Source organism: Stigmatopora nigra, chromosome 6 (genome assembly GCF_051989575.1).
Source record: "Stigmatopora nigra isolate UIUO_SnigA chromosome 6, RoL_Snig_1.1, whole genome shotgun sequence".
Lineage (NCBI taxonomy): Eukaryota > Metazoa > Chordata > Actinopteri > Syngnathiformes > Syngnathidae > Stigmatopora > Stigmatopora nigra.
The window spans coordinates 4,545,178-4,560,889 of record NC_135513.1 but is presented as its reverse complement, the minus strand read 5'-3'; the positions used below and the strand labels follow the sequence as shown (position 1 = coordinate 4,560,889).

The following is a 15,712-nucleotide window of genomic DNA, read 5'->3' as shown; positions in this document are numbered from 1 at the left end:
GAGTGTATGTAATGTATATATATTATTGCCCACTGCAAAAGTAAGCACTATACTACTACTGCTTGTCACCCATTTTACATATCATTCTTTCACTCCTTTTCTAAATTGCTTATTCTCACAAGGGTTGCGGGGGTGCTGGAGCTTATCCCAGCCAACTATAGGCACCAGGCAGGGAATCGATGGCCAGCCAATTGCATGCAAGAAGGAGACAAACCACCATTCACACTCACACTAATACCTAGCGGCAATTTAGAGTGTTCAACCATCCTACCCTGCAGATTTTTTGGGATGTGGGAGGAAATTGGAGTGCCTGGAGAAAACCCACACAAGCCTGGAGAACATGCAAACACCATACAGTGAGATGAACAACCATTCACATGCAAACCTGGGGGGAAATTTAGTGTTCAACCAGCCTATCCTGCATGTTTTTGGGATGTGGGTGGAAACTGGAGTCCCTGGAAAAAACCCACACAAGCCCGGGAAGAACATGCAGACTTCCCACAGTGAGCACTGACCGGGATTGAGTCCACGACCCCAGAACTGTGAGGTTGACACACCAACCACTTTTTTCACCCATTTGATGTATTAAAATTACCCCTTTAATCTAGTCACTAAACTATTTAAGAATAAAACAAAGATTTGTGCACGAAAGGGTTAATTTGAGTAGAATACTTTTTATTTTGAAGGGGAAAAAAGAAAAGAAAAACAGAAGATGAGGAGATAGTATTTCTATCCAAGCAGTAGCTTGGTTTGGGGGCGGTGGGGACGAATGTGGAGGCCGTCCATCTCGCCTCCTCTCCGGGTGAGGTCAGTTGAAACTCCGCCTCCCGGTCGCGGCTGCGAGTCGAGCCAAGGATGTTGTTGGAAGACACAAAGAGGGAAGTGCCGACACACCGGCGGAAGCTTAGCCGACAGCGACGTTGTTTGGAGGCCAAGTCCCACCTGCTCATGAAGAACACACTGGCCATTCATTTTCGCATGTGAGTTAAATATGGAAAATATGGAATTGAAAGTTGATCGTTCTTTTCATTGTATTGACGCCAGGGGAAAAAAGTTAGCCTCCTTAGCACTGATCGTGTCGGTAGCGGGTTCCATTTGAAATGGAAAAGTGGCTTGCAGTAATGATCGGAAATCACCCACAAACTGATTTGTCCATTTTGGATCATCAAATTGAATAAAACGCCACATTTGTTCCAGGAAGGAATGTTTGTTCCAAATACTATTTACGCACGTTTGGGAATTCCTGAAGAGTCGCCACTTAATGAACCGCGAAACCTTTTGTTATCCATGTTTCTAAGTCATCCACAATGTTTTAAGTTGTTTTTCCTCATATTTTGGGACATTATATGACCTTTTAGTCCTCTGACAGCTCTCCCGTTTGTTTTCCAAACTATGCGGGAGGCAGCGTTCAAACACTACCACGTGACTGTCCAACATTACAAAGGACGCTCACGCTACATAATCAAACAAATTCCATAAATAATGGCCTATTGTGATTTTATCTATGAACCAAATACTCAGCAAAAAATACATGGGTGACTTAAAAAGTCTAATGTACTGGCATAAAGTCGAGATTTATTCTGTTTTCAGCTATCACATTGTCCTACCTGTCACTTTAACATCCCTGACATGGAGATAAATAAATAAATGCATTCATTCTCTGACGCGCTTATCCTCACAAGGGTCAAGGGGTTGTCAGCTCTAAATAAATAAATTTATGATAAATTAGCTTGAGGTTAAACTTAGAAAACAACCGTGATGATCTGTCGTGACACAGTAATGTCGTCTCATCTCATTTTCTGAACAGCTTTATCCTCATTAGGGTCGCGGGGGGTGCTGGAGCCTATCCCAGCTAACTTGGAGCCAGAGGCGGGTGACACAATGCATGTTTTTGGAATGTGGGTGGAAACCGGAGTACCTTGAGAAAACCCACACAAGCCTGGGGAGTACATGCAAACTCCACACAGGTAGACTGACCTGGATTTGATCTTTTTTAAAATGGGATTCTTGTAATAACAGGCAATAATGTGGTAATATACTTCAAAAGTCACGTTACCGGGATTTCTTACATATCTGTTACGTGTACTGCATGTGGATTGAGGGATTTATTTTGATGGGTACTTCTGAGGTCTTCAAGTCCTATTCTACAGAAATCCTCACAACATAAAATCGAAAAGGAGGAATAAGCCTCCATAACAACAAGTTCTGCTAAGAGAATTGCAAAGAGTGGAATTTACAAGAAGATTCTCATTTGAAGCAGTAAGGATACTGCTTCACAATGCAGTTTTTGTGAAAATTAAGGTAGTCTTTGCAGTTTCCGTTATAAATACCTTTGTAATGTAACAATGGAAAGTTGTATTATTGTTTTATGCCTATATCTTCCGTTCAGCATTCTCAAATAAAGACAAAACGCCATGTAGTGAGTGAACACCGTGGTTCGTTGGACTTGAAAATCAATGAAATGTGAACTTGGCTCCGCTACTTTGCTGCTGTTGGCAGGGAAACTATTGCTGACTTCGGAATCTCACTGCTAGTCTTTTAGCAGCTGCCCTGGCGAACACAATAGTGCTTGTTGCAGCCATGTTGCCATGTTTTCATAGCGCATAAACTCCTTAAATGGAAGAAAATAACCCAGCAATAGTATACTATAGAATACTTTCATCGTGTTCTGTCTTCAATATGTTGAGAAGCTCCTGAAAGAGAAACAAGGCAGCTGCTTTAAGAAACAAACACTCTCACCATTCTACAGGTTTGGGCATGCCAATTCTTTTGGGAATGCAATGTTTTACACTTTCTGTCGTGTGGTTAAATGGAATCTAGAGTCTTGGCATCGTAAAACGAAAGCAGTGGCTTCTGTCGTTTTATTGTCAACATGATCCTAATCAGGCGAAGAACAAAACAAAGGTTTTGAGTCATTGATATTGGAAGATTTTGCTGTTTGGAATAAAGAATGAGTGGGCTGCCTTGACTGCTAAGACACTACAGAAACTCACACCCACCCACGGTTTTCGATGTATTCCGATAGCGATCCTGCTGGCTTAGTAAGCAGCTTGCGCTCTTGTGGTTACACATGATTGTAGACTGACTGATCAGCACTGACATTTTTTGACACATTTTAATGGACGGTGTGTATTTTATTTAGCAGACCAGCATGGGAAAATAGTATTTAAGATGTGAAATGAACTGATAAAAACATGAATAGTAGCAAGTTGGAGAGGTGTATAACACATGGGTAGAGAGACAACTATATTTTTTATATCTGGAGGCAGGTGTACTTGGCACAAAATTGCATTGGTAATGAAGTTGTTTGGTGTAGTATTATTTACAGATTGTTGTTTCTTTTTTAGTCAGGCATATCTGCCTCCTCCATTGAGTTCAGGGGTGAATGTTTTTGTATTGCAAAACTGTAACGCTAACTCTAACACCGATTAGATTGACCACAAATAGCTTCTCTGGGTTCATAATGCAGTTCAGGCATTTGGGTTTACTTGATAAAATCTCAAAGGGTAGGTGATGACAAATGTAGAAATTCTTGAGGGCTCAGTTCCTCATTGAGATGATGACTTTAGAACTGCAGTTGTTTCACATCAGGTTTCAATAGGAAAAACCCTATTAGTGATGTCATGGGTTCATTTGAATGTATGAGACAATCATTACTAGTAAATACCTTTTGGCCATGTTGAAGAATCTGCGACTAAAGCAGTCTTAGAGGAGGAAGGATGTTGTGCAATGAACATGCATTACACATAGCTCCATTTACCCATATTCGATGCTCGTTTTGTAACAGGTGCCGGTTTTCTGCACACATTTATGGAACTAACTTTTGAAAGATATCGTCCTTGTTTTGGAAAAAAAATGTCTGTTCATGTTACTGTTGAGAAGCTTAAATCTAGCCAATTATAAGAATGAATAAGATCTATACACAATAGACATAACTGTTCTTGACTTGATAATGAAGTAGTTGTTGATCAAATGTTGGAAAAGTAGGATATTAATGCAAATGTCACCACAAAACCGCAGACTCCTCTGAGCTTTCTCCACCCTTCTAATTCTTTCTCTCTCTCTCTGTTGAGAGAAGAGAAGACAGCCTGTGGTCCGCAGTACTCTTCACCACTTGAGCTTTCTGTCCATTAGTGAAACTATTTCATTAAGTAGATGGGTAGGAGGATATGTGCTCCCATCTGTGCTACTGAAGGGAGCGGAATTAAGATTTTAAATCAAGCTTGAAATGTTTATGCACTTGTTTTGGTAGTGGATTCAATTGAGGGAAAAACACTACAGTCGTCATTAAAAAAAATAAAATGGGTGCCTTGGCTGGTGAAATAATGTTGGCCTGACTAGAGAAAAATGTTATATTGATGGAGATGGTGTGTAAAAAATTTAAATGGGTGCTGGTGCTGGTGAAATATTGTTGGCCTGGCTGGAGAAGAAAAATATTCTATTGAAGGAGCTGGTGTCAAGTTTCCCTGCTTTCATTCCTGACATACATACACCCACTGACTGAACAACAATGTCAACGCTGTCCAGACCATAATGACATAATGGACCAGGTTGGGACACTTTGGGGTGAATTGTGGAGTGACTCTGGTTACTGCGGAAGTATTCGGTGTCTTGCTATCATATACTTTGAGCACATTGAAAAAGACTACAGCTTTTTCCATTTAACTTTAAGCAGAAGTCAGCAGTTTGCGTAAAATGAGACGAGCCATGTTTTATCATCTCTGGGTAGAGAAAATTGGCTCCATACATTCAGTTTCATTTTATATAACCTATGTCAATAGACAGTGGCTAGATAGAATGTTTGCTAAGTTGGGTTAAACATTACCCAGAAGCTTCAGGTAATTTTAGAATTGGGCAATGCAAAAGAAGAAGGGGCCTCCACATACCTGACCAGTTGGAAAAACCATGATTGAACTCATCTGCTGCTGTCAATTTTTTTTCCCACTTTCAAATGAGTCCTATCATGCACACAAGTAGTTATTCCAAGCCCTATTAAGGTTAAACTAATAAGTATGGATGATGGACAGAATGGAGCACAGGTTGTGGCACCAAGGTTAGGATACTTTCAAATGAACTGTTTAATTAAATTCTGTTCTTAAAATAGAAACCGAGCATGAACACTAATACATTTGAGTAAGCCTTCTGTGATATGCAATAAGCCAATTAATTGCACGATAAATGAAAATAAGTCATTTTTGCAGCTGCTACTTATTGCTGCATGAATTTGAGCGAGCGAGTCGGTGGGGTAGTGGTTTGTTTGTTGGCCTCGAAGTGATGGGGTCGGAGGTTTGAGCCCATGTCGGTCCTCATCGTAATGAGTTTGCATGTTCGCCATGGGCATGCGTGGATTTAAGGTGTCCTCTGCCTGGTGCCCATAGTTAGTTGGGATAGGCTACAGCACCCTCCGCGACCCTTGGAAGGATATGTGGTTCAGAAAATGAACGGATGAAAAATGATTGTGTACATTATATATATATTGTAGATTCCAGTTCTTTTCACAAATGTTTATTGGTAATCAACAGACTGTAGAAGTAAAGTTCAGAAATAGAAAATCAGAAAACACATTACTATAGTATTGAGACTAAGGACGAAAGACAGCGTAACTAAGTTGTACTATATGTAAAGTGTGTCATTTGGTTTACTTACTGACTTTTATGCTATTTTGCCTTTTCTCCAGAAAGTTGTTAGGATGCCATCACAGGGTGGGGAAGAGCCGCCTCCGAATGAGAGCCGCTCTGATAGCCGACTCAAGAGCAAGAAGCCCCCCAGTCTTATCATAGCGATACCTACACCTGAACAAATGATGTCCCATGACCCCACTAAAATGGTAGGTAGGGGACCACTTCCACCTCATGGTCTTTTTATAAAGACAGTTGACATTTTTGAAATGTTTCCATGTTTTCACAGGTAATTTCTATAGTAAACACGAGTGTAGTTTTCAGAGAATATTACAGTATGTTCCTCCTAATCAACCCTCCTGTGATACTTTCCAAATAAATGTTTATGTGCATGTCCCTCATTTGGAACGTTTAATATTTTCTCTTTGCTGTACATGTACTTGAATACTATATATATGTTAATCTCCCTGTTTGCCAAGGCAGAGGGTCACGTTGGACAGCTGTTCATTTACTTTTTAGGCAGGAGGCCAAAACTTTCCCCTCTTCCGGCCTCTTGTCCTGAATACAAATTTGGTATTGCAGGAACACTGAGTCGATGTTAACGCTTTTAACTGGGTACGTTGCCACCCTTAACCTGTTGTTAAAGATCATTAACTCTAGAAAACATGCATACATTTGCCACCAAGTATCAACAGGGGAATTATACTTGGAAATACCTTGCCCCATGGTGTACTTATACTTGTAAATTAGCCATAGTTTTTCCTATATCTTCAATTGAGATATTAAACTGTCCCTGTCCTAAAAAATACTTGAATAAAATGTTTTCCAATCATCCATCCCAATGAAAAAGACAAATACGTACTGATGTGAGACCAACTTATGAACTGTTTTGCCCAAGCAAATGCATAAAATGTATTGCCTTTTGTTTCTGGTGCGTTTAGCCCCTCCGACCATCGTTGAAGAAAAACATGAGCGCCCAAGCCACCAGTTCCGTGTCAGAAAGTGTCAGCGCTGCTGTAGATGGAGACCACCGGTCAGCCTCAGAAAGAAGGGAAAAGTTTGCAAGACAGACCTCACTCTCACAAAGTATTCGCAAGTAAGACCGCATTGGTTTTTCGTCCTCCTTAACCAAAAGGTTTGTATTACGAGATGAGACTTTTCTGATGTTGCTCTGCACTTGTAGAAACACAGCCCAGTGGTTTGGAATCGGCGAAGACTGTGAGACCAATCAGCAGGTTTGGCAGAGGAAGAGTTTGCGCCACTGCAGCCAACGCTATGGCAAGTTGAAGGCCCAATACAGGGAACCTGACACAGCTACAAGTTTCGAACCCAGCCTAGAGTCACCAACCCCACGCAAGATGCCAAAGGTATTTTGGAGTCAAAATGATCATTATTATTGTATATTATTTAGCCATCTGTCAAAATTATCATTATTATTGTATATTATTTTGCCTTCTGTCCATATTATCATTATTATTGTATATTATTTTGCCTTCTGTCAAAATTATCATTATTATTGTATATTATTTTGCCTTCTGTCAAAATTATCATTATTATTGTATATTATTTTGCCTTCTGTCAAAATTATCATTATTATTGTATATGATTTTGCCTTCTGTTAAATTTCCTTTGGAAAAACAAACACTTATCACTCATCTTCTTTTTGCTAGATTGTTGATCCCCTGGCACGTGGACGAGCGTTCCGTTACCCGGAGGACATGGACACTCGCTCCCCCAAGGCTCCCATCACCCCCGGGGTCACGTCGCTCAGCTCCTTTACCAGCCAGCGCTCAGGGTACAGCCGCCTACCCAAACGTAAAAGGGAATCTGTGGCCCGCATGAGCATCCGTGCTGCAAATAACCTGCTGAGGGTGGGTGAGATGCCAGGAAATCTGCGTGTGTGTGTCCGTGCATGTGTCGGTGGCAGTTGTAGGAGTTTAAAAGTTGCGTTTTTCAATGTATTGTGGTAGAACAGGTGCTCCCTATTGTTTAATTCAGTGTTTTTCAACAAGAGTGCCGTGAGCAATGGGAAATTGCAAGAAGTCATACAATGTGATATTGAGAGAGAAAAATTATATGAATATAACAAGATTAAATTTGAACTATTATGAGGTTAAAATCAAAATATGATGAATGTTAAATTATAGCTCATACTATTACAAGATTCAAAGTATGAAACTGTCATTTTGATGCTTATTTTTCTCTAAGATGAATCGGAAGTTGTTTGGTTTGAAGGGCATCAACTTTTGGTGATGTAAAATATCTTTTTTTTGTAATATTAGGAGATTGAAGTCATATTTGGAGAAAAGTCATAAAATTATGCGATTAAAAACATGGCATTGCTTATTTTTGCATCCCTCGAACTGGAAGTTGTCAGGGACATTGTGAAAAATGAGATTTTGGAATCATTTTGGAGATTTATGTGATTCCTGTTGAGAACAACTATTGTTTATATAGGCAACACAGTTTTAAATTAAGATTTTCTGATGGTGGTGTCCCTTGAGATTTTTTCAATGCAAATAATGTGCCATATCTTAAAAAAGGTTGGAAAACACTGGTTTATGTTTCTTGTTTCTCGTGACCCCAATGATCAAACTTTTGTTGTGTATTTTTTTTTTCTCCACCAGGGCCGAAGTGGTTTAGCTGGTTCCTTGACAGGTCGCGGCTTTCCCAGGAGGAGCTTTGTCAGGCCCAGTTGGATGGATGATGACACTGTGGACTCTGCAGATATGTCTGAGTCCCTCTTTTTTAGCAAGGTTAGCCAGAATACAGATTTTATGACCATACACTATTCCAATTTCATATGTTTTTCTCTCTCTGAATCATTGGGAATTTTCTAATGTGTCAGTAGAAACCAACATTTAAATACCAAAAATACTGCCACTGTAATAAAGGACTCATCAATACTACCTGTGATTTTCCTTAACATTATTATTTTTGTTCTAGGTTGATGTCCACGATGAATTGTACTCCATGGCTGATGATGTATTTGAATCACCGCCTTTGTCTGCTGCTTTTGCTCCATGTGAACAACCAGACCAGAAATTTATCAGCCTGTGAGTAAAAAGCCATCTTTTTTTAATATATTTTTTTGTTTATTTTGTCTTTCTTCCAACTTTCCACCATGTTTTAAAGGAAATCTGAATGAATGAACTTAATGTGGCCTTAGTTGAAGGCTCTTACAATGGTGGCAAAATTCAACATTCATTGTCCCCATTTTAAAAAGACTTGTTTATTTTGAACACATTTCCAGTTATAAGTTTTTTTTGGGTCGCACAACCTGCCATTTTACAGGGGTGTGTAAACTTTTTATAACCATTGTACAGTCTATGTGCCAATATACACTATTAATCCTTGTCTTGGTATATTTGTCGTATTTATTTCTATATCCAGTAAAGATATATCTCGAACACCACGCACGCCAACACCAGCGCAGGAAAAAAGTCATCCTCGACGTGGTCGTCGCATCGCTTCCAAAGTGAAGCACTTTGCTTTTGACAACAGAAAACGTGACTATGGAATGGGTGTCGTGGGCAAGTGGTTGAACAGGCACTACCGACGCAGCATCAGCAGCACCATCCAGAAGCAGCTAGATGACTTCCACAGCCACAGGTTGGGAATAAATGCACACTCTGTGCAAAATTACAAAATAAGACCTACAAGGTTAAAATATTACTGATAGGGGAGCTCATATTCATCTTTAAATGAATGTCTTGCATGTATTTAAGTTGTTGCTTGTGCTTTCAGGCCATACTTCACCTACTGGATCACATTTGTCCATATTGTTATCACATTGCTGTCCTGCTGCACTTATGGTTTTGCACCTGTAGGGTTTGCACAACATTCGAAAACGGAATTAGTAAGTAAATATTCAAACATTTCTTGTTGAGCGTATTCGATATGCTATTTCTGTTTAGTTTTCCTGTTGCAGTCATAATGTGTGATGTGGTTTATACAGCTCTCTATCGCCCTCTGTAGGTGCTGAAGAACAAAGGCATCTATGAGAGCGTTAAGTACATCCAACAGCAGAACTTTTGGATCGGTCCTAGATCGGTAAGTGTCAGTATAGACGATGGATACTACTGATACAGACTGATTGTATACAATTGAGACAGACTGAAGACCTACTGTAAATTAGAACCAAAAATTCCTTTCTTAGGATGACCTGATTCATTTGGGAGCCAAGTTCTCTCCATGCATCCGTCAGGACAAACAGATAGTCCATCTCATCCAGAAAGCCAAAGATCTGGAAAAAGAATCTGGCTGTTGTGTTCAGAATGACAACTCCGGATGTGTGCAGACTTTCATCTCGGACTGCTCTGTAGGTTTTTCCAACATATTCATACATCAGCGCAAAACAACTTTATTGGCTAGAATAACAAATTCCTTCTATCACGTGCACATGTAATCTTCAAGAATGTAATCCATTTAACAATGCTAAATATTCACAATACACGTTCAAAAGTACGCAACTGAAGGTTTTCATGCGTCAGCTTTGTCTGTCTTGAAAATCAACATTTATTTAGTCATTTATATTTGATACTAAAACACTTTTTCTCCTCCTACAGGAGACACTGGCCACATTTATTAAATGGAACAATGAACAGGACCACAACAGGTCCTCAGGCGCTGTCTGTCACCAGGACCCCAGGTAAGATGATACAGTAGAAAATGGCTTGAGCTACTTGACCCCCACAAGGCAAAAAAAGTATACACAAATCTGTTGTACTTAAAAAATACCTTTTCAAATATGTGTCTCATTGTGTGTCAAGAGTATGTGAAGAGCCCGCATCAGCAAATACTTACATATGGCCAGATGACATCACGAAATGGCCGGTGAGAACCTTCTAATACTATTCAAAACATTCTATGTATTGTGATTTAAAACGTTTTCAGACATTTCTGTATTTTGCATTGCAGTTATCTGTATTGGTTTGTGTTTGTGTGTGTTCCTAGGTGTGTACACTTCCCAAAAAGTGGAACCATACGGGCTACAGGCACATGGACTGTAACATCAAGGGGCGACCTTGCTGCATAGGCACTAAGGGCAGGTATGATGTTGACAAAACTACCTTTTGTCCAACCTCAGGGCATGCTGGTGTCAATAATTATTATGATGTGTTCGATATGAGCTTGTCAAACTGGCAATATTTCCTCCTGCAGGTGTGAGATCACAACCAGAGAGTATTGCTCTTTCATGCATGGCTATTTCCATGAGGATGCCACGCTTTGTTCACAGGTAGGGTGTTCATTGTGTTCAATTTTGTGATTTATCTATTTATTTTCTGATTCACACGCCAATTTCCTGCAGGTTCATTGTCTGGATGATGTTTGTGGCTTGCTTCCTTTCCTAAACCCAGATGTACCTGATCAGTTCTACCGTTTCTGGCTTTCGCTTTTTCTCCATGCTGGGTATGTACTGTTGTTCTTCCGGCCAAATATATTGTTTCATCTGACCTTTTTGGAGTCGTCTAACTTTAATTTTAATGACTAACTGGTTGCTGCTAAATCAGTCAACGTTAGTTTTAAAACTACATGAAGTAAGTGAGTAAATCCTCTCTTTTCTAAGGCATATAAACATATTTAGTGTAGTATGCACCCCTTAATAAATGCTACTATATATATACCTTAAGATGTTTATGCACATTATTCTTAAATACTCAGAATTTCAGACATAGTGGCGAATTGTTGAGTTTTACTTTTACAAAAATCCAAATATGCTCTGTTGTATGAATATATCATCTCACACTTACATTTATGTCTTTAGGTTGCTGCACTGTGTGGTATCTGTTGTGTTTCAAATGACCATATTGCGAGACCTGGAGAAGCTGGCTGGTTGGGTTCGCATCTCCATCATTTACATTTTTAGCGGAATCACTGGCAATCTTGCCTCGGCCCTCTTCTTGCCTTATAGAGCTGAGGTTGGTTTTCTCACTGTTTAGTACACACACACACACACACACACATGAAAGGCATGTTTTAATAGTCCCTGGTCTGCAGTAAAACATTGTTGACCAAATCTTAGCATTCAGATGATAAAATCATTTAAATACAAACATCCGGTGGGGCGGTCTTCGTTGTGTGCTTGGCCCAATATAAAACATTTAAATTGGTTACCAAATAAGGCAAAAAGGACAGCAAATCTCCACTTTGCTGTGTTTTGATTGTTCCGACCTGAACTGACTGATGGTGTGGTGTTTATCTTGGTGTTCCCACTCATTGGTTTAGAACAGCTTACTTCAGTTAGTGGAGAAGGTTTCGCCTTCTCCGGATTATCAAAGCAGAGTTGACCTTCAAGAAAGTTCTAGAGGCGCACATCACCAATCATAATATGCCAAATGAGTGTTCAGTTCATAATTACCACTATTCTCCATAATGAGCTTGTCCCTAAACTTATTGTAGTAGTACATATACTTCATATAGAGACATTTGGTCCATTTATTGTATGTGCTCCTTTAAGGATGATGGTCATTGCATGTCTGGAGCATTTCTTATGTAGTGAAGGGATACTTGACAGTTTGATAATAGTTACATGTTTATCTGAAAGTTGAGTTTATAAAATAATGTGTTCCTGATCACCTACTTTTTATTGGCAAGCGTATTCTCCCGTGTGTTCGCACGTCTGAAGCAGGCTGCGTTATTCCATTTTAGGATTACTTTAATGCCATTGTGTGGCCAAACAAAGGCCATTGCTAAATGGGATTATTTGCTGTTGTACACCGAGTCACAGCCAAAATGTGTCTGGGACTTGTCCTCACACCTTTTGCCACGTTTGAGCTTTATCCTCACACACCTGGAATTATTTTAAAGCAAACAAATAGATGGGAAAGATTTTGGGAAATAGTGTAATAACAATTTTATCTCTTTAAAATGTAGGTCACTTGTTTTGATACTGTTTCATAAATGCCACTATATAATTTTCGATCATGTTGATAACGTCAGGGTAGAAAAAGAAGGCTTCTAATGGGAGGTGGAATTTTGAAAAGTTTCCATTTCGGAAACTTCCCAATGGGATTAATTGGAGCCCAGACCATTGCATGAGTCACCTGTGGTCTATTTTTTGTCTCCACTACGTTTTTGAACCTTGTTTGTTTCCCTTGTCGCGACGTGAGATAGCTTATAGCATGACGCAATTTGGCGTGAGAGTCAGAAATCCAACTAGTCTAACTTGCCTAAAAACTAACCAGCTCACAGGTCTTCCCACACCAAGAATACGCACAGGAAGCCTAACACACGACGGTAAAGCCACTTACGGAGGTGCTTTAAGTGGATTAGTCCTTAAGTGTGGGGCTTAGAAGTACCTGTGGTTCTGGAAAAAATCGCGTGGATGACAATTTGTATTTACAGACGATAATATTCACGTTGCAATTTTTGGGGGGAAAATTGCTATAGCTCAGGTTAAGAAAGTGTGGAGTTATGTTTTGGCTGTCAAGTATTTTTCTTTTCAATGAAAAAGCTTCTTCGCCATAACGCCATGTAGAAAGTTTGATCTAGTCCAGTGGAAAAAAAATGACCATTCTGGTTTGTATTTGACACATATCAGCCGCACCGTCTGGACGGTTTGTGTGTCATGTTGTGGGTAATGCTTGTCCGAGGAAATAAGTTGAATTCACAGATTAGCCATCTGTCATTTTACAAGCAGGTAAGACGGCAAAATCAGTCCTGACGTCGTCTACAGTAATCCTCTCACCTTTGTTTTCCCTACAACAGAATCAAACCCCCAGATGGTCTCCGTGTAGGTTAACCCCTGCACATCGATAATGACATCATTCAGAAGCCGTTTTCGATGTTGCTTTTCAGATTTTTATTTTATTTATTTATTCATTCTAATTCAAATGCCAGTAAGGATCTAAAATGATCTTAGTTTATCTGCAGTTAGACACAATGAATCATGTACAATTATATTAAGTGGAGTGGCCCAACATCTCCTCAGACTTAAACCACATTGAGCACATTTTATCCTTGTCTGAGGAACCCAAAGTACCCAAACAAACAATCTTTGTGAATAACTTGCCTACTCCACATGGTAAAGTCTAAAATAGGTCAACATATAAAGTTCTTTATGATTTTTTTGGTGTGTATTGTTGTAATTTAAAGATCTTGATCAGATCTTGGTGTGTCTTTCTCTTCTCCCTAGGTGGGCCCAGCCGGATCCCAGTTTGGCCTTCTGGCGTGCCTGTTTGTGGAACTCTTCCAAGGTTGGCAGATGTTGGAGAAACCATGGAAAGCCTTTTTAAAACTCTTGGGAATTGTCTTTTTCCTTTTCCTGTGTGGCCTTTTGCCATGGATAGACAACATTGCCCACATTTTTGGCTTCCTCAGTGGGCTGCTCCTCTCCTTTGCCTTTCTACCCTACGTCACCTTTGGAACTTTCGACAAGTACCGTAAACGTATCCTCATAGCCATTTCGCTGTTGGCCTACGTTGGCCTGTTTTCTTCGCTCATTGTTTGGTTTTATATTTACCCAATTAACTGGCACTGGTTGGAGCATCTCACCTGCTTACCCTTCACAAGCAAATTCTGTGAAAAGTATGACATTGATCATGATATCAATCATGTGGTGCACTAGTAGTTAGCTCCTTAAACCAACCATGGATAATCCAGGTCTTCTAAGTGTCCTTCAAGACTAGAAATCTTGACTTTTGTTTTGGGTGGTGACTCTGATGATGCATCTACTTGTATAAAACATTTCATCTTACCAGCATTTACTTGCTGGTGGGCCAATGGATCTTTAGATCTTGAGGATGGGAAAATTACTCAGGACCTTTAATGCAGAAAAATGGATGAAACCAAAGATGCTTCACGGGTTTTGTCCAGTATTTCAAAGGGAACACTCAACAGACGTCTGTTCTGCTCCAAAGGGAGAACACCAGGAACATGTTGATGAACTGGATGCCTCACCTAACAGGTGACATCAGGTCAAACACTAGGGATACATCTACTGTTTCAATTTTTTTTTGTGGATTTAGCAATTTTAGGTCAACAAAGGTACCTTCAGTGAAAGTGTGACAATGGTGGACTGTGATAAACATGTTGGACAACCTGTTGCCTTAAATTTGCTGCCATTTTACTCAACGCTAGTTCGTCTAGTAGCCGTTTTCTTCAGTGATCAGGCAAGTTTCAAGGAACCTAAATAGGATATTTATGTGTGGGTCAGACATAGGCAATCTATGGTGAGAGCACTTGTGACAAGGGATTAGTGAGTTAAGTGAGTTATGAGATTTATCACTTGACTCGCAGGTCATCTGATGTCATGGTAAACATGACTTGTATACAATACACCTGTTATAGCTTTTTTATATATATATATATATATATATATATATATATATATATATATATATATATATATATATATATATATATATATATATATATATATATATAATTTTTTTTTTAATGGGGTTGACCCTATTTTGCAGTTTTTCGATTATCACGGCCATGTCTGGTTCACATTAACCACGATATTCGAGGGATTACTGTATAGCAATGTTTGTATACATTTGAGCTCATTTTAGCAGCTATTTTTAAATGTCTTGTTTGTTTTATGCCCTGAGAGAGCTCTTTATGTATTAACTTGCAAATCAATCAGTTGCGCCTATTTGAATGAATCCCCTGAACTGTGCCTTTTTTTATTTTTACTTGGAGCTTGTGAAAGTTTTAATTGACAACTGAAAACATGATTACTGTATTTTCTCACATATAAGCCGTATTTGCTTACATGAGAGTAATGGGCAAATTCAATGATTTTTAAGGGTACGGCTTATACGCGGTGGTGGTCAATATGTGAGAAAATACGGTACTTTACAGGAGCCAAAAAAGTGGGTTTACACTGGGACCAAATGACTTCTTTCTTATCAGAATACAAAGAAGCAACATGAATAATAATTTGTCGTTAAAGGTCCACTTTCTGTTTTATTTTAATGTCAAAAATGAGTAATGACAAAAATAAATAAATGACACCCTAATAAGTTGTGTATTGAAATATAATATAGCATCGGTCAGTCTGTTAACTTATTTGGTGTCTTTATTCCCCAACTGATATTAGATATACTGATATTGTTATTTTGTTAATTATGCCATACATGGCAACA

General features: G+C 39.3%; 1 protein-coding gene across 1 annotated transcript; it reads left to right on the top strand.

Moving 5' to 3' along the window:
* Positions 1 to 780: 780 nt before the first annotated feature.
* On the top strand, positions 781 to 14,909 carry LOC144198580 (inactive rhomboid protein 2-like). The gene is made up of 18 exons (XM_077719674.1): positions 781 to 980; positions 5,678 to 5,827; positions 6,560 to 6,714; positions 6,802 to 6,985; positions 7,289 to 7,489; positions 8,246 to 8,374; positions 8,565 to 8,674; positions 9,012 to 9,230; positions 9,366 to 9,477; positions 9,597 to 9,671; positions 9,778 to 9,939; positions 10,187 to 10,269; positions 10,391 to 10,454; positions 10,575 to 10,669; positions 10,782 to 10,857; positions 10,930 to 11,030; positions 11,386 to 11,539; positions 13,756 to 14,909. Exons 2-18 carry the CDS (start codon positions 5,690 to 5,692, stop codon positions 14,185 to 14,187), a joined length of 2,490 nt encoding a protein of 829 aa, XP_077575800.1. The 5' UTR covers positions 781 to 980; positions 5,678 to 5,689; the 3' UTR covers positions 14,188 to 14,909.
* The last annotated feature ends 803 nt before the right edge of the window (positions 14,910 to 15,712 follow it).